This window comes from Acomys minous, assembly GCF_964271855.1.
Source record: "Acomys minous genome assembly, chromosome: 5".
Taxonomy (NCBI): domain Eukaryota; kingdom Metazoa; phylum Chordata; class Mammalia; order Rodentia; family Muridae; genus Acomys; species Acomys minous.
This window is the reverse complement of record NC_140494.1, coordinates 128568277-128587506: the sequence shown is the minus strand read 5'-3', so window position 1 is coordinate 128587506 and position 19230 is coordinate 128568277. Positions and strand designations below refer to the sequence as shown.

Below are 19230 nucleotides of genomic sequence, written 5' to 3'. Positions count from 1 at the left end.
GTAGCATACACATAGAGACCCTTAAATAAAAATAAGTCTTTTAAGACAAAGTGCTATGGCTAGGCCTATAAATAACCCCCCTTTCAATTTTCCTCATCTTAATCTTCTGTCTCCTTCATTTGCTTGAATATTTTTTTCTATCCTTTCACTATTAATTGTTTGCATCGACTGGTGTTGGAGTTTCTTGCAGGTAGCAGATGTTGATGGGTTTTGTTTTTGTTTGTTTAAATTTATTTTAATTTTTAGGGACAGGCTCTCACCATGTAGCCAAGGATATCCTCAAACTCTGTGTGTAGGCAGGATAGCCCTGAATTCACAATTCTCTTGCCTCTGCCTCTCAAGTCCTGGGATATAGGCATAGCCATACATTACCGTGCTCCAATAGCCTGTGTCTTTTAATTGGAGAATTTAGTTCACTTACATTCAAAGGGTTTATTGGAAGATATGGGGCAATCGTTTTTGTTCATTTTGCTTTGGCTATTTTGAGGACTTTCTGTTTTCCTCTTATCTTTGTAGTGTGATGGCTAACTATATCGACAATGTCTGACTCTATTCTATGTATATTTTGCATACTTTCTAGTAATAATATTATTTTAAAGCCAGGCATGGTGGCACACACCTTTAATCCCAGCACTTAGAAGGCAGAGGCAGGCGGATTGCTGTGAGTTCATAGCCAGCCTGGTCTGCAGAGCGAGTCCAGGACAGCTAAGGCTATACAGAGAGTCCCTGTCTCGGAAAACCAAAAAATAAAAAATAAAGTAAATTAATATTATTATTTTAGCACATCATCAAGATGATATATTTTTTTCACTTCTGAATACTCCATGAAGTACATCGTAAGGCTGGGCTGATAGTCCCCAATTTTCTCAGTTTTTGCTTATCTTGAAGATCTTTGCTTCCCCTTCACGTCTGAAGGATAGCTTTGCTGAGTGCGGTGATCTTGACTGACAGTTGTTTTGTTTCCACAACTTGAAATATGTCATTCTGTGCTCTCGTTGCCTGTAGGGCTTTTGCTGAGAAATCCCCTCTTAGTGTAGCGGGGCTGCTAGGAAATGTGATTTAGCACTTTGCAGATTTTACTGTTCTCTTTTGTCGTGTATTTAGCCGTTTATTGACTTATTATTGTTGCTGCTGCTGCTGGCTTTAACCCAGAGCCTATGCACGCTAGCCAGGCACTCCAGCACTGAGCTATAACCCCCAGTGCTGCCCTAGCTTTTCACCGTGTGCCTATGTAATGCTGAGGAGCCTTTCTGCTCACATCTGGTTTTTGCCCCCTGGTGCGGGGGTGGGGAGGCAGGGTGGGGATATGGGGGGCTTAGGGGGGTGGGGGAGGAGCAGGGGCAGTCCAGAAGTCTCCTGTATATGAATGCCCAGGCTTTTCTGAGGCCAGGGAAGCTTTCTGTCAGCGTCTCATTTAATGATTTTTCTACACACATAAACTGTATTCTCCCCATCTGCGTACAGGCAGTGATAGAAACGTTCATTCCTTCAGTGGTGTTCCCCAAATATTGGATGCCCTCCTTTCTCTGTCGGTTTGGTCAGAATCGGATATTGGAAAGGCCTGCCTTTGAGTTCTCATGGTCTCTCTCCTGCTTGGTGTGCTCAGTCGTTGAGGCTTTCAAAGGAATTTTCTAAAAGATACTCATTTGAAAAAGTTTTGTCTAAGCTGGGCGTGGTGGTGCACGCCTTTAGTCCCAGCACTCGGGAGGCAAAGGCAGGCAGATCGGATCACTGTGAGTTTGAGGCCAGCCTGGTCTACCAAGTTAGTCCAGGACAGCCAGGGCTACACAGAGAAACCCTGTCTCGAAAAACCAACAAAACAAAACAAAAAACAATTTGTTTTAGGTTTATTAGTCTTATGTGCATAAATGTTTTTTTGCCTGCATGTCTGTCTGTGCACCATGTGTGTGCAGTGCCTGTGAGGCATCAGAAGAGGGCGTTATATTCCCTGTATCTGGAGTTAGCAATGGTTGTGAATCACCATGTGGGGGCTGGAACAGATGCTCTTAACTGCAGAGGCATCTCTCCAGCCATTATTTATTTTAATTTTACTTTATGTGTATGTTTGTGTATGTGTGCACATATATGTGTATTTATGAATGTATGTATGTATGTAAGTATGTATGTGTATTATATACATGTAGTATCTTCTGATGCCAGAAGTAGGTGTTGGGTCACCTGCAACTGGAGTTACAGATGATTTAAAAGCCCCCATGTGAGTGCGCAGAACTGACCTCAGATCTTAACACCGAGCCATCTCTCCAATCCTCAGATCAACTTTTTTTTTTTTAAATTAAACTCATTCCTCATTTTAAGCATTTCTGTTTGGTTCCTGTTCAGAACTGGTTTTCGCTGATTTTCTCCTTCATGTCAAACACAGCCTCCCTAGTCCCGCTTAATGGTTTATCTGTGTTGTTTTGGGGCTTTTAAAAACTATTTTTCTGAAATTTTTATCATGTGGTTTGTTCATGCTCTGCTCATGTCTAGTCCTCTCCAAAGCCCATGAGCAGTAAAGGTGTGGGGACTGTGGCTATGCGCGGGATGTCAGCTCCTAACCTACCCGTGCATGCATGGGCCTGTGGTAGCACTTTTCTCTCCTCAGTTGACTGGTTCCTCTCTTTCTTTGTTCCTTCCTTCCTTTTTTTCTTATCTTTCTATTTTTTTTCCAGACAAGTTCTCGGTCTGTGTAGCCCTGGCTAGCCTAGCCTGATACTCAGTTTCTATCCCAAGCTGGCCTCAAACTCATAATCTTGCCTCAGCCTCCTAAATGTTGGAATTACAGGTAGGCTGCAACATAGTAAACAGTCTCTTCAGTGATTTCAATTGCAGTGCCCTCCAAGGACTGAATGGGATGTGGCCAAAGTTTCTTCCCAGGCCATGTGCGCAGGGACCCTGACGACCAGGCCCCCTCTGTTGCTAAGGCTCACTCCTTTGGGCGTTGGAAGCAGAGATTTCCACCCTTATCCTCATGTGGCAGGTTGGTGGAGCTAAGGGGACTGTATAGCTAAGGGCCATCAAGGGATACATGGTGGGAAACCTCGTCAGTCTGGCTACACTGGTGGTCTTGGAGGGTAGGATCTTAAACGGTCACTCCTCTGGCTGTCCCCAAACCAATGGCAGTGGATATCTTACAGCGAGCCACTGTTTCCTCTACGATGACATAATTATTGCCATCTTGAATCCGAGAATCAGTGATTACCAGCAGACAGCTCTCTCTAGTTTGGACCTATTAATGCCCTCAGGTGTGTGTGTGTGTGTGCGCGCACACGCGCACCGGGAAGGGGGGAGGGGGGAGGGGGCTCACGTTGTCCCGCCCCTCCCGAGGTTATATAAATTGTAAACAAGCACTGTGATAAGAAGACACCCCGTGGAGGACTTCTTCAGGGTGCAGCTGTCTTTGGCATGTGATCCTGTAAGTCTTGCCAGAGAACTTGTGGGTCCACCTTGCTGTAGTTGGATGGAACCCCTCCTTTCCTTTGTTTTTTCTAATAAAATTAGAATCCTTAGGAAAAGTCCCACAAGAAGCATGCTAGGTTGCGACACAGCCAGTCACTCCAACACTGGTTTGTGAGGCACCTACCCATGGACCCAGTTCAGGGGAATGTCTGAGGGGACGTGGTTTCAGCAATGGCACTACGTGAGGTTGTCTGACCCCCACTGTAGTTCAAATTCAGATAATATGTACCATTTTAAGATGGCTTCCGGCTACAGTCTCAGAGGCTCTTTGAACCAGAGCCATAACGTTGCCGATTAAGGGCTCTCACTGTGCAGCCTGTGAGCCTGCAGAGCCCAGGAGACTCCTAGCTAGGAGTGCCAGGATCCTCACTGCTTGGTCTGCCTCTCACTCTTTCCCTGCCGAGGGGACACTCCCCACCCCAGCTTTGTGAAGGCAAAGGTATTTTGTTTCTCTATGGCTTTTACAAGGCTCTCCCCTTCTCTGCTATTGATTCCCAGTGTCCTCCAGTGGCTGCTCGGCTCGCTGTGTCCAGGAACACCTGTTGCTCTGGTGCCTCCTCTGCGGAGAAACAGGTGAGTGCTGGGGGCCTCTGGTAGGCGGGTCTCAAAGGATGAAGCCTGGAGGGGTTACAGCTGTGTGACAGCCCAGCGGTGTGAAGCGGCATTGAGTATGGGAGGGGGGAAGGAGAAGCAGTTGCCTTACGGAGGGGGAGGGCGAGAAGACCTCTCAGGCAGAGAGAGGCTAGGAGCAAGGGCTGTCTTTAAGATGCTGGGGAGTTGGACCTTACTCTTGTGAGCAAGCAACTCTCTAACGACTGATGCTTGAGCTGGAATCCACATATCATTCGTTCCTTCATTTTAAGTGTCCCATTAAGTGACTTTTAGTGGATGTATAGGGCTTTGCAACCACCACCACTACTTAGCTGTAGGGCCGTCTCGTTAGCCCTGACGGGTTCTTTCTGTGTCCTGTAGCCATCAATCCTTCCTGTCCTCAGCCCCATGACAACCATGGATTTCATCTTTGTGTGTTTGCCCTGCCGGGCATTTCATAGAAACAGAATGGTAACAGGACATGATCTCCTGGGTGTGCACTCTCCGCCGGGGTGTTTAGGCTTTGTCCGGGCTGCTGTGTGTGCTAGTAGTCCATTTCTTTTTGTAGGTGCCTCGTAGTTTCCTTACAGACGTATCCAACGTGCTTGTTCAACAGTTGATGATTGTTTAGAGTTGGTTTCGTCTCTGGGGAGATTATGGCTGACGTTGCTATGAACACTGCAACAGTCCTTCTGATTTTGTTGGGCCTGAGTAGGTACCTCAGCACAGAATTGCCGACTAGTAGGGGAAACTACCTGAAGAACCCTCAAAGGAGTCACAGACCATTTTGTAAGTTACTTGCACCATTGTCTTCTTGGAGGTTTTAGGCAGAGAAAGCTTCGGGCTTTCTTTGTTTCTTTGTTTCTTTTTAAAAGATTTTATTTATTTATTATTTATACAGTACTCTGGCCCCATGTGTGCCCGCAGGCCAGAAGAGGGCACCAGATGATTGTGAGCCACCATGTGGTTGCTGGGAATTGAACTCAGGACCTTTGGAAGAACAGGCAGTGCTCTTAACCTCTGAGCCATCTCTCCAGCCCCCAAGCTTTGGGTTTTCTATTTCTGCAGAACTTCCAGACAAACTAAGTTGAGTGAGGTATTTTAACGCCCTGAGTCTGTATTTGCTTTGCATGTGTGCAATGTTTTACTGGTCCGTAATTTTGATGGCAGTCGTTCCTAGGCGTGTATTTCTTCTTGCAGACCAAATCCAGTCAGAAGTATACCAGATTCTCTCCCCTCAGTCTCATCAGGTCTCAGGTATTTCCGTAACCCCTCAGCTAACGAGCTTCCTCTGTTGATGTGGAGTGAACTTGGCCTTGGGGCTGTGTAGTTTGATAACCACTTCCTCAGTGAATTGCCTCAATGAGTCACTATTCATCCATGAGATATCTGGATGTGAGCAACCCAGAAATAGCCCTGGAGCAAAGCTGTTTGGTTTCGAGTCATGAGGAAACATGGCTGGTGGCAATCTGCTTAAATCTGGCTTTTCAACACTCGGTGGTGTTTTAGGTGGGAGGGAGGTGTCATCCAGCGCGAAACTCAACACAATATACGGTGGCTCCGGACGCGCAGGCTCAGAAAGCAGCCCAAAGCTCGCAGATTTTCCTCATCAGTAATTAATGCTGTCTCTGGGATGCTTCGCTCTGTTCTGTATTACATGTGCCCCGAGCTGAGCAAAAGAGGACACCCCAACCCCAAGTAACTGCTCGTTGGAATGGTGATCGTTTCTGGGTGTACCTAAAAATCTCAGAGAGAAGTTGATTGTGACAAGATAATTTCAAATAGAGAATTAAACATTTTCTCTTCGTCTTTAGGATTTTTCTAGAGGAATAGGGAGAGAATGGTTGAAGTTGCAGGTATGGGTGAAGATGCTGGTTCACCATCACTATGAATTTGGCATGAACCGGTAGTAAAAGACAATTTTGTCTTCTAAGTGAAGAATGATTGATAAAACAACTTCTCCTCCCCAAAGGGAGAGCCGCCTTAAGGCACGGTTCCTGTGAGGCGACTGTGTTTTATTGGAATCAATTGTTTCACTTTCCAAGGAAAGAGAAAGAAAATTCAGAGACATCAATTTAACACCAGAAAGTTATTGACATCAGAACAAAGCAAAAATCTCCTCAGCCCACAGCTGGGGCTAATCTCTGAATGTGATGAGGAACCTGGACCTCCCAGTGGGCGTGAGTGTGGGAGTGTGTGTGTGGGGTGGAACTGGCAAAGGGAGCCAGCTTTGGTGTGACTCTTCTGGGGTTCAGGACAAATCTCTCTCTCTCTCATTTTTAAAAGATTTATTTATTATGTATACAGTATTCTGCCTGCACACCAGAAGAGGGCGCCAGATCTCATCATAGATGGTTATGAGCCACCATGTGGTTGCTGGTAGTTGAACTCTGGACCTTTGGAGGAACAGACAGACAGTGCTCTTAACCTCTGTGCCATCTCTCCAGGTTCAGGACAAATCTCTTAATAAGACATCCTCTTCTTACAGTTGTAGTAGATACAAAATAATTGTCTATGTTTATGGAATGCAGTGCGACGTTTGGATAAAGGTGTGTCAGCACCAAGTAGAACTAATAAGGCATCTCATCATTTTAAAGCGTGCTCATATGTATTGGTAATGGTCAAACCATCTTATTCCTTTTGAAATGCATAGCGTTGTTGATTGTAGTTGCCCCTACTATGTGCCATTCTGCTCTTACTGTTGTTTCACTGGCGGCTCATGTGACCTTAACAGGCCCTTTTGGACTGTGGCATTGAACACCACTGGACCACAGTGCCAGTCCCGTGTTCAAAACAGGAAGGTGCCAAAGTGCCATGCTGTCCCCAGCACAGCAGGGGCCTCCGCGGTACCAGGAACGCAGCCTGGCATTTTCACAGGCCTGTGGGGAGGAAGCTGAGACTTTGGCCCCTGTGCGCGTGATCTGTATGCACATTAGATTTCTACACTGTGAGGCCACTCGGCCTTCCTTTATCCTGAGAAAAAAGCTTGGTAAGTCCGACCGGAAACTGACCATTCTTGTGAGCAGGTCTTACTGGGTGGTGGGTGGCTGCTGCTTTCTTTTCTGGAGTGTATTCCTGAGTGGAGTCTGCTCCCCTCTCTGACTTCCCTCTGTGATCATTCTGATGAGAAGTCTAAGAAAGTCTTTTTTAATATTCCCACCGAAGCACTCGTATGGACTCTGGGCTGGCGAGTTGAAGAGGCAGACGTGACGGGATTCCTGTTTTGAGCAGAAGGAATTTAGGTATGGATTTGGAGGAGGCCTAGAGGTGGCAGATGACAGACTTGGAACGTTGTCGTCATCTCTCAATGTCCTGAGACAGCGGAAGTGAGCGATTGTCACTGGACTGGGCGGTGTCGTATGACAGCACCACGTGCATCACCTTTTCCTCTTCTCCTACGTACTTGGGAATAGAAAGATGGGGGTGATTTCTTTACATGAAGTAAAGTTTCAAGCCAATTCAGATATTTCTGTGATCTATACCTTGCTTATAAAAGATGCTTAGATGTGTGTGTGTGTGTGTGTGTGTAGCAAAACACAGAGACACTTTGTTGTGACTTCAGAATACTTTAAAATGAAGTCAGATGTGGCATATGTGTCATCACAGCTGAAAATGGAGGATGGCAGTGAACCCAAGTCTGCTGTGGGATATATGGCATGTCAACAAACAAGCAAAAAAAGTTAAAAAGGGACCTAGGGAGATAGTAAAGTGCTTGCTGCTTCGGCATAAGGGCCTGAGTTCAAGCCTAATATCAACATAAGATTCCAGATGTGAGCCGGGCGTGGTGGTGCACGCCTTTAATCCCAGCACTCAGGAGACAGAGGCAGGTGGATTGCTGTGAGTCTGAGGCCAGCCTGGTCTACATAGTGAGTCCAGGACAGCCAAGGCTACACAGAGAAACCCTGTCTTGAAAAACAAAGCAAAACAAGAAAGTCCAGATGTGGTAGCACACATTTGTTATTCTTTTTCTGGGGAGGCAGAGACAGAGGATCCCTGGGGCTCTTTGGCCAATCAGCCTAGTCGGCTTCATGAGACCCAGATCCCAGTGAAACAAGGTGGACAGCTCCTGAGGAACACACACACTCTCTCTCTCTCTCTCTCTCTCTCTCTGTCCCCCCAAAGTTCTTGATATTATTTTATTTATTTTTTTATGTTTTATTAATTTATTCATAGTACATCTCAATTGTTATCCCATCGCTTGTATCCTCCCATTCCTCCCTCCCTCCCCACTTTCCCCCTACTCCCCTCCCCCTATGACTGTGACTGAGGGGGACCTCCTCTCCCTGTATATGCTCATAGGGTAGATACTATTTTAAAAATAATTCACAATGGTTTTTTTGCACCATTAAAAGGGTGTGATAACAATCAAGGGAAGCCTGGGGGTGGGGGTGGGGCAGCAGCAGCAGCGCCAGTCAAGCTAGACTTCAGATCTCCAGCATCTTTTTAGCCGTTCCATCTAAATGGCTTCTGAAGCAAATGTGACAGTATGATGTACATTCAGGACTTCCCCCCACCCACTCTTAGGATCACTAATGTAGTGGCCCTTTCCAGCAGCAGCCACTCGTCCCTGGCTCTTCAAGGTAACACTTCTTCCTGTGCTGTGCTAGTCTGAGTGAGAATGGCTCCCATAGGCCCAGATGTTTGCCTGCTGGGTCCCCAGCTGATGAAGTGTTAGGGAAGGGTTAGGGGGTGTGGCTTGTTGGAGTAGCCGTGTCCTTGTTGTAGGAGGTTCCTTGCTGGGGGGCGGGGTGAGATTTGAGCGTTCAAAAACCCATAGCAGGCCCTTCGCCTGTCTCTGCCTGGCTGCCTGTGCACCAGGATGTAAAAGCTCTCAGCTACCGCCCCAGCGCCCTGCCATGGTGATAACGACCTGACCTAAAACTAGAAGCAAGTCCACAACTAAGTGCCTTCTTTTTTTTTTTTTTTAAGAGTTGCTTTGGTCATGGTGTCTCTTCACAGCAATAGAACAGTGAGTGAATAAGACTTGTGTTCCCTCTTGCTAAAAGAGCAGCTTCCATTGTACTTTACCCCCCCCCCCTTTGCACAATGGGAAGTGCATGCATTTGAAAAAAAAAACCTGACCACATGATGTGCTTCTGAGACTTGTAACGTCACAAACCACCTGGAGATTGAGAGAATGCGGACTCTGATTTCCTAGGTCTTGGGCGGGGTTTGGGACTCATTTATTTCTTACAGTGTACTTATTTCTATTTTTATGTGTATGAGTGTTTGCCTGCCTGAGCACATGCACACCACATGCAATCTTGGTGTCCATGGAAACCAAAAAGGGGCGCCCTGAAACTGGAGTTATAGACAGTTATAAGCTACCATATGGGTGCTGGGAACTAAGCACAGGTCCTCTTCCAGAGCAGCCCGTGCTCGGAGTCACTGAGCCATCTCTACGGGTCCAGGTGCTGTCACTGTTACTTGTCCATGCACCTTGCTGATTATCAAAGTGCACCTCCACAAGAGGTGAGAGATAATTAGAAAAGTATACAGTGTCACTCAATAAAGAAGAAATACAAGACAAATGTCCCATTAGAAGCTGAAGTTTTATTATAGGATAATAGCACACAAAGCACATCTAAAATTGATGTGTTCAATGCACTTTTAATAAAGGTACTGTAATGTTAAAGGTACAGTTTCTAAGTACAATATAACAACATCCATATTAGAATGAAAATTGGAGTATTTAAAAGACAACATTAAATCTCTCTTTTTTTTTACAGCTTGTATTTACAAAATGAATCAAAATATTTTTTTTCTTTAAATTCAGGACTCAATAAAATAAACAGCTGGGAATAAGCATCCACTACTGTAGAGAGAGAGGATTGAAAAAGAAACCCAATGTCAGTGAAAGGAGGGATGAGCCTCTAGTAAAGATCATTAGCAAAGTTTTAGGTCCATACTAAGGTTTCTAGGGACCCCATAAATGGTTTGCATTTCTAGTGAGACAGAAAAGGAAGGCTTTGCATCCTGTGCACAGAAGAGACAGCGTCTTCCTTAGAGGTTCAGCATCACTGCTTCCAAACTCTCACGGCTACTTAACATCAGGCCAAGCGTGTGACTCAATGTCTCACGTCCTCTCGAAGGACAATGTGACTTGACTTAGTTAGAGAATTGTTAACTGTAAGACTTCGAATGTTTTATCAGTTTGCCAAAACACCCCGGGGTTGGGGAGTGTTTAAATTGTAGGCACGCTTGTTATTCTAAACAGTTATCAAATGCTGACATATGCTGACCTTATGCAAAGAGATAAAATCACTGCGCGAGGTTGCAAAAGCCAACAACCAATCAGTCAAACATACAAACAAACAAAATGTTTCAATCTCTCTTCAAGCTAGATAGACAGTTAGGAATGGCATGGTTCCATTAAAAGAGATTTCTCTCTAAATTGTATCAAATCCGCTTTAGAAGGTCAATTATTATCATTAGCTTTCATTAACCACCTGATTGCATTCGTAACCAAGGGAACAGCAAGAAAACTGGAAACTGTCCAGTGGTGGTGGCTAAGTATGTACTGTGATGCATGGGACCCGTTAACTGTGACTTGAGATGTTATCACCTTCAGTTACAAAAGTGCAATAAACAGAAACATTTGCTCTATATTTATAAATTGCTCAAAAATCTTTGCTAAAGATCTTACAAATTCAGTAATATTGCAGAACAATTCTAATCAATATTTAAGAAGGCTAATTACATCCTCAGTTAGATATTTGATGTACAGTTTTAAAACAACGCCAATCAGTCTTGGGGAAGGAGGTCAAAGGGTTAACTTAGCTCGTTGTTAAGTGAGTTTTAGAACAAGGGTCCCCCACTCAGTTCACAGAACTGGTTGCAGTCATGTTAGGACATCATCCCTTGTTGGATTTGCAGTGTAGCTCAGTGCATACGTCCATATAGCTCGTGACGCAGGCGAGGGGAGGAGCCTAGGGTGCTACCGGTCCTCCGTGAATATTGTGCATATTATCTATACTGGGAGTTACATGTACAGTTCCGTCAGGTGCCAATTACAGGGTTCCTCGGTAAGGGAAGAAAGGGTTTCTCCACTAAATGCTCCCACTGCTTCGGGAGCAAGGCCTGCCGAATTGGTTTTCAGCTCAGGTGTTGTAATGGGAGGCTGAGAAACACCCTTCAGCAAATGGTAACAGGTTTTCATATCTTTGTTTATGAACAAGCTCACCCAATAGATGTCAAATATCCGTACTAAGGAAGTAATTTTATCCTAATTAAATATACTCTAGAATAATTTATATAATGATATTATGTATTTAAAGAGAAAAGCATGTCCCAAATCTAGCACTCTGATACAGTTGCCAGTTGGGTACAGGTAGATTATATATATAGATATATATGTATATATATACAAATATATAGTTATATTCAGTGAAATTAACAAGACCCAAAGGTGGTTTTGTCTAGGAATAAAAGGGATATTTTTTTTTGTTGTTCACAAAAGTAACTTATCTAGCACCACACATCAGAAAAACACAAAAATAGCACACTCTAGTTCTAAACAGCTATGTCTAAAATAGATTATATAGCAAAACCAGTATTACACAGCATATTGTGGATTTGATAAACAGATAAATATTTGCACTGAGTAGGCTGTTTATAATATAACATCTTCTTATCTATACAGAACAAAAGCCAGAAAGTTAACTGTATCCAGGTGCGCAGAATGACGTTAAGTATTGTGACTCAAAAGCAGGGTGAAGGTAAAGATGAAAGAAGATTAGGAGAGGAGATGTGCACGGCCATTACAAGTCCTTAGGTCAGTAGTAAGTAAGGAATCCGTCGCTTGAGTTGAAGAAAGCAGTAAACAAGAGATTGCATTTACATGCAGATGTCTAAAATTTGTAGGTTTTTTTTAAAGTCTATGCACAAAAGTCATTTGTTTTATTGCTTGACATTCAGTTATGGCTAGATTATTTAACCTATTATTATTATTTTTTTTGTACTTTGGAAACAAGTATATTGTTAAAGGTGCCATAAAAATGGACAACATTGAAAACGGTTTGTAAATAAACCACCCAACACTGCAGTTCTTTATAGATTAAAAGCCTTGTCTGGGGTTTGTCATAAGTTCAATATATTTAAACTGGGAAAATATGTTGTAGCTTGAACCCTCCCATTGGCCCAAACATCCAATACAAAAACATGTCTCCACAAAAGGAGCAGGCAGACAGTACAGGTACATTTAAAGAAGCAGCCAGCTAATGTCCTACCGTTTAAAACATTCACCACTGTTGTTGATGATGAGATTTCAAACCATTAGGATAAGCGGAGAACTGGGGATTCAGGAAGATGTGTACAGTACATACAGATTGTGTGTGTGTGTGTGTGTGTGTGTGTGTGTGTGTGTGTGTGTGTGAAGTCATTACTATATTGCTCAAGAAATATCTGCATTTACATATGCAACATATTCAGTGATTATCATCTTCTTAGAAGTAGTTAGTCCTCCACACAAGTCACACTGAACGAGAAAGGAATCACACTTGAACACCAGAGAGAAACCTCTTGTTCTGGGGAACAACTTAATGACATGCACAGCCCACAGAGCTAACAGCCAGCTGCCGGTCATTAGCTTCTAGAAGGGCCAAAGAGAAAGCATAGGGCAGCTAAGGTGACAGAGCACACTGGATGTAAACAGGACAAGGATTGCTTCCAAATATTCATCGCCATGCCCCACGCTCGACCCTGGGGAAAGGTGGTTTCTATCTGGATCAAATATTCTGTCACCCATTTTACAAGTAAATAAGTGACCGAATAGTGTTTATTGCTCTAAGTTCTGAGGGTGTGGTGGAGCATGCTCTGCCGCCAGTCATGGTGGCTTCCTGGTGTGAAGCCAGCCTTCCTGCTTGTTTAAGGGGAAAAAAAAATATTCTGAGAGTCTGACAACCTGACCACATGTGTGCATGCACAGGCACGAGGCATGAGCATGACTGCGCAGTCTGTCGGGGCGCAGCCAATTGCCTTTGATGACACTGATAGCTGGCCTTCTCATCACTTAAAAAGAAACAGCAATGGGGGGGGGGGTTCCCTATTGTCAAAGCTGGTGGAAGCATTTCAGACACCAGTGTTCAGGGACTAAGAGTGAAGACCAGCATGAGGGAGTGTAGCAGCCAACCAGTATTTGACTGTTGAGAAACTGCATTTCTGGGAACATATCTGATCCACACGGTGCAGGGCTGCCCTTGTGGGGTTCTGCACAGCACAACCTTATGAGCAAGCAGTGGCTCTGTGACAGTATGTGAAAATGTCTGTCACATGTGCACATGTATATACGGATGGAGAGATGAGAGGGGAGGAAGGAGACATCTTTCACCTAACCTCAAAACAAGGCGTGAGGTATGATCGTCACCCGAGGAACAGATTTCTCATCCGGGCTCTCCTGCTGCAAAAAGAAGCCATGCCAAGTGCGTATTATGGGGCAGGAGACCCAGAGTCCTCAGCTCCGCTGAGCTGCTCTAGCTTTCTGGGAAGTGGTATAAGAGAACATGAGTTCAGAGCTGTGGCTCCCGTAAAGCTGTGGTCGGCCATGCCGGGACTGATCTGCCTTTAAGGGTCAGCTCTTCCAGGACACAAAAACCTGAAAATCACAAAAGCTAGGGATGTGGAATAGGAACTGTTTGCATGTCCCTGGAGGAGAAAACAGTGGGGAGGTAAAAAACTGTTGTTTTCCAGTTCTGACTCTGTTGTTGCCCGTTTCACTGGGAGGGCTTTGCTCCTCCTGCTGGTCTAAAAAATAAAAATAAAAATGAACCCATAACACACAGAATTTGAAATTGTCTAAAACTATGTTTCACAGGAGCATTTTAATTATTAGGGAGACAGCAAGCGGGCTGCACTTTGCTTCTCAGTTGGTCTGTGGCTTCTGATTTCATCTTCCGCATGCACAGGCAGAACCTCACACTGTCTCAGGAGATACAAAGTGTTTTGAAACACAGGAGTTTTGACTTAAAAAAAAAATGAAATGTGAAGGGTTTACATAGATAGACAGACAGACAGACAGACAGACAGACCCTCTCTCTCTTCTCTACAGTGCACTTGTGCCTTGGAGGGATGACATCATCATTTTTTTAAATAGTAAAACCACAATTTGTCCCAGTCCACTGGCCACCCTGTTTTTAAGAGTTTTAGAAGATCCCTGAGCACAGTGTTTCTGACTCTCAGCCCCACTCAGACAACAGGGCTCTCTGTCCTTGACACCAAGATGGATTGTCATTCACAGTAAGTCAACCATAAGGTGCTTTGTTTTTTTTTTTTTAAACCTTTTCGTTTTCCACCAGTCAGCACAAAGAACTGTCAGAAAATAGCTTTTTATTATATTATTATTATTATTATCATTTTAAAATAATAGTACTGGAAAGACATGACTCAAACAACGGGTGTTTGAACAGTGGCTTTCGGCTCATTATCTGGCTGCTTCTCAACAATAACAAGTGATTCGATCGATTGACATTCCGTAGCCAAAAAAAAAAAAAAAAAAACCAACAACAACAAAAAAAACAAAAACAAAACCAAAAACCAAAAAACCAAAAAACAAAAATGAAAAGGAAAAACAAACCAGAAAACAAACCAACAAACAAAAACCAAAACAAACCCAACAACTGTACAAATATGTGTTTTTCCCTGAGGGATCAAAGTACACCCGCAAGTGCTCTATGTACAGACATTGCACTAGGTAGGAGTTAAAGACGTGTGCAAAAAAGCAACAAGGAGAGACGCTTGCATCCTACCGAAACCTCCTCATCAAGGCTTCTGCTAAGTTGCTTTGCATTTTGGAATGTCAGAACACAAACAGCCATCCCTTGGTCTAAAACTAAAAACACATACAGCTACTATGGCACATTCAATGAAATAAAAAGTTTTCCAAAGACAGATAGGCAAATTCCATCAAGAAAATAATACAAAGTTTGTTTGTTTGTATTTTTTTTTTTAGAAAATTACATTACTTACTTTCTTTTTCACATTACAAAATCTTTTTTTTTTCTTTACACAAATCACATTTTATTGCAGGAATATTTCTAGTGCCATCAAATATTTATAGAAGGGTTAAAAAAATAGAAGTCTCTCTAGAGTGGTCCAGACAAGGCTTTGTATAGAATAAATCTTTTTTTTTTCCATCTTCTAGTTTTGATTTACGTATTTTGAATATTTTCTTTTCCATTGACACTTAGTAGCCTAGAAGCGGTCTAACATACACACTTCATCTACACAGAAGACGTGCACGCGCACACACACACATACACACACACACACACACACACACACACACACACACACACACACACGCGCGCAGGCACGGGTACATGCACACTCCTTCCTCCCTTGACCCTCGGCCCACCCCCATCCACTCACTCACAGAGATCTGGTACCCACAGGTTAAAGAACAACCAAACTTAGAAGCAGTGTCTTACTTAACTCATGTTTTCCTTAAGTTAGGAAGGGTGAATCAGGATGCTAAAGACTTTGGGAAAACAAAACAATTTATGGATTTAACACAAATTGGAATTCTGAGTGCTTTAAACAAACAAACAAGCCACAGCCTTAGCGCAATTTGTGATCTGTCCAAAAAGTGCCGTCAGCTGCACCTGGGATGCAGTTTGTGGCCAAGGCTGGTTTACCATGATATTGCTGGATCATTTGAGCATCAGAGTGAACAACACCCAGATTTTGCACAAAAGCCTCATTTACCGTCTGTAGAAAAGGAGTTGCCTGATGGCGCTCTAGCAGCTGAGCTGACAATGCTGTTCAGTCCTCAGGAGACTGTTGAGCCTTTACGTTCAAGCAACTTTAATGACAGGAGCTGTTACGTGTCCATGTTTCTACATCATGGACCACCTCGTTGCCCCCACGCAAGTGGTTCTCACAATAAGGAAGAAAAGAAAAATGCCAAAGTTTTCACATCCTGTTCTGGACTCCCTGGGACTCTCATCTTAGGTACACAACATCGTCCGTTTCTCGGAGCGCGTGTCTCTACTGCCCCATCCATCCCTACAACGTTGGAGCGTTTTGCTCTGAAAGCCTACTTCCTGCCTTTCTCTCAGGGACACCCGGAAGCAGCCACACCGCTCTCCTCTCCTGGTACATTGTGCAAGCAGTGTCGCCTGGCGTAGTACTGCGATTTGGAGCATCTTGTGTTTGTTTTCCACTAGGTACATGCAGAATCCTTTCTGGGAAAATGAGTTTTCTCTCAAGTTGAATATCACACTCTCTCTCACCCTTAGAGAAGCTCAGTCCACTCTCCTTAGTCACACGTGGACACTGGGATTAGGTTTAGTTGCTCTTTAGTGCGCTAGCACCTGAGGCTGGTCATATGCAGAAAGCTTTGGTTAAAAAAGAAGTTAATAAACTTTACTAAAACCATCCCCAAATTTAGTGAATCTGAAGAACTTAAAAAAAAAAAAAAAGAAAGAAAGAAAAAGAAAAAAACAAGAACCAAACCCAAACCTCACACCATTCCCTCACACAGGAGAAACATCAGGAAAAACAAAAAACAAAAAACCTGGGCAAATAAATAACACAACTGTGCTCTCTTCAGATATAAATACTATTAATCTTTAAAGGAACTATGCTTAAATAAAATTTTGATTTACCCCTTCTTGCCCAAATATAAATACTATATGCTGACAGCTAGCCTCTCCATATAAACACATAAAATTTTCTATGCTTGTAGGAAATTTAAGTAAATATCACTCTCCTGTTTATGGTCAAACCCTTACTATGTTTTTGGAAAAAAAAATCAGACGTTACTTAGGCTTCCTCCACACTGCTGTATATAGATAACTGCTCCCAACACTCTCAGTCCCTCATAACTAAGGCAAGGCAGACAGCGAGGTTACAAACCTGTGAAGTGCTCTGGGAAGCTGGCCCTGGGACCGCATCAGAGGGACACCAGAAGGAGCAGAGATGCTGGCAAAGGAGCCTAGAAGGACTGTGGTGGCGGAGGGGTGTCGAGGGATTTGTAGGAGCACCCCATTTGTACCATGGGAGAGGGTCTCTTTCCTTACAGTCTTTGATGCCAGACCAGTATCTTGTGAACAAAGTCCTCTCCTAAATGCCTCCTAAATTCTCAAAAGGGCACTTGCTTTTAAGGATTTGTTGTTGTTTTTTTTTAATGTCTGTCTCTCTTGCTCACTGTGTATGCATGCCATATGTGCACATCCCCACAGAGGCCAGAAGGGGCCACTGATATCTTGGGGCTGGAGTTACAGGCTTTTGTGAGTCACCTGATGGGGTTGCAGGCTCCAGGCTTTGGTCCTCTGATAGAGTGATACACTCTCTTGACCACTGAACCATCCTGCCTCTAGTCTCAGGGCACCTGTTTTCACAGCATGCACACCTGTGAGCATCAGAATGCTCCTTTCTCCTCCCACTGGGGATTGTTGTTGTTATTATTTTTAATGTAAGGTTAATCAAGAAGACCTCAATACTTTTTACCTGAACACAAAAGCCAAACTATCTTCTAAATATTTAATAAAATAAATTATAGTCCACAGTTTTCTAGTGAGGAAGTCAACGAGGTTCAACTCTCTCTACCTCTTCATCCACTGTCTACCCACTATGGGGGGCGGGCAGCACCCTGGAAGCTGGGGCAGCTAGTCTAGGACAGGTTTACTCTGCGATGGATGACTTCTTAGGGCTCCCGATGCCAAGAGCAGGAGACATTCAGTGAATGCTTCACCTGGGGGGTGTGCTTGCTCCACGGAGAGCTTTTGGGTCCTACTAAATAAAAGCCAGAAGCCAGTAAACATATTCTGGCTGTTAATATGTTATAAAGCATCAGAATTGCAAGATGACACTGTGTCCCTGGGACTACGGAATTGTGTCAAGTGAGCCTCTCCCCCCCCAAAAGGTAGCATCTTAAAAACTTTTTTAAAAAGCACATATGGTTTAAGCCCACAGCACCAGACACTCCCTCGGCTCCGATGAAGCATAAACACACCCACCCTTAGTTGCATGCAAAACAAGTATGAGTTGGGGAGCAGTCCATTACCAAACTCCAAATTTACAGGTGGAGGGAAAAAAATGTCAACAGGTTGATTTCTGGATATGACCAGCCAGTCTTTTTTAGTAATTGTTTCTTTGTAAACAGCAGCATCAGTACCTCCTGACGTACCTTCCAAGCCTTCTCAGCTAAACTTGTGTTTCTGGTGTGTACATGCGACACGGCGACAGTGAACACGCTAGCATTTAATTTAAAGAAAACAAAAGGTGCAAAACGGAAAGTGCCTTATCAATTCAACAGGAAAAGCTACGCCAGTTCACTACGTTTTATATTAATTAAAACAATATATAAACAATATCTCTTTAGCTATATATAGTCTTCATGCCCATTTACCCTGTGTAATATGTTATAATGCTATTGTTGCGAGCGCAATGGATCCCCTTTCCACGCCGTCCTGCTGACCCGGCAGTAATCGGTGAGAAAAACAAAAATCTTCCTTCATGACACAGAAAAAGCAAGCTGTGCAAAGTAACGCTTCAACTCCCGCTATGCACACCGGGGTCACCGATTACCGCTGGACTCTGTTGTTACCCGTGAGAGTCTGTGGGCAGTGAGCTGCGGGAAAGGGGGCTCCTCCGATTGTAGTACCCTCCTCCTGTTATATGCCGAGGTCAACCGCTCTAGAAGCCGAGACATCTGTAGGCATAGTGGAAATCATATGCGTGGGCAAAACAAGTTCAGCTTTTTATTGGTTTTGATTGTTTCCCCCTCTGGGCCTGAACCCCGATCACCACAAGATGTCTGTGCAGTGTGTTGGCGCTCCAGGGCTGTGCAGGGCCGTAGAAAGTGTCTCAGTTAATTTTTGTCTTCGTTGTCATTTTTGTTTTGTTTCCTTTTTTTTTCTTTTTTTCTTTTTCTTTTTTCCTTTCTTATTTTCATGTTTGTACTTCAGATGTTCTAGAAGTGCCCAGGGGGGCTACATTTACCCATCGATTTGCATTGCTGGCTCGAATTCTGAAGTGAACAATTCCTTGTATAACGGAGGAAAATGGAGTCGCACAATGTCTGGGTATATTGCTTTAAACGCCATTAGCTTTTCTGTGTGTCGTCCACATAAGGCTCTTAGCGTAGACACCTTGCATATTAGCTGCAAGCAGGAGAAAGCACAGGGTATCAGGGGAGGGCAGTCATGAAGGTGAAAACTCAAGGAATCGGGGTGACCTCCGGAC

General features: G+C 43.9%; 1 protein-coding gene and 1 long non-coding RNA gene across 7 annotated transcripts in view; one reads left to right on the top strand and one right to left on the bottom strand.

Annotated features, from left to right (window-relative positions):
* Window positions 1-6869: 6869 nt before the first annotated feature.
* On the top strand, window positions 6870-7509 carry LOC311598115. Its single transcript, XR_014779481.1, has 2 exons — window positions 6870-7036; window positions 7213-7509. It is a non-coding gene; the product is annotated as an uncharacterized lncRNA (long non-coding RNA).
* Window positions 7510-9580: 2071 nt separating this feature from the next.
* RORA (RAR related orphan receptor A) overlaps window positions 9581-19230 on the bottom strand; it is a 764431-nt gene continuing 754781 nt past the window's right edge. For all 6 annotated transcript variants that reach the window (XM_084781231.1, XM_084781230.1, XM_084781235.1 and 3 more), the window contains one exon: window positions 9581-19148. In XM_084781231.1, the coding sequence (XP_084637357.1) occupies window positions 18984-19148 (165 nt within the window). In that variant the 3' untranslated portion in view covers window positions 9581-18983. The remainder of the gene's footprint in view (window positions 19149-19230) is intronic.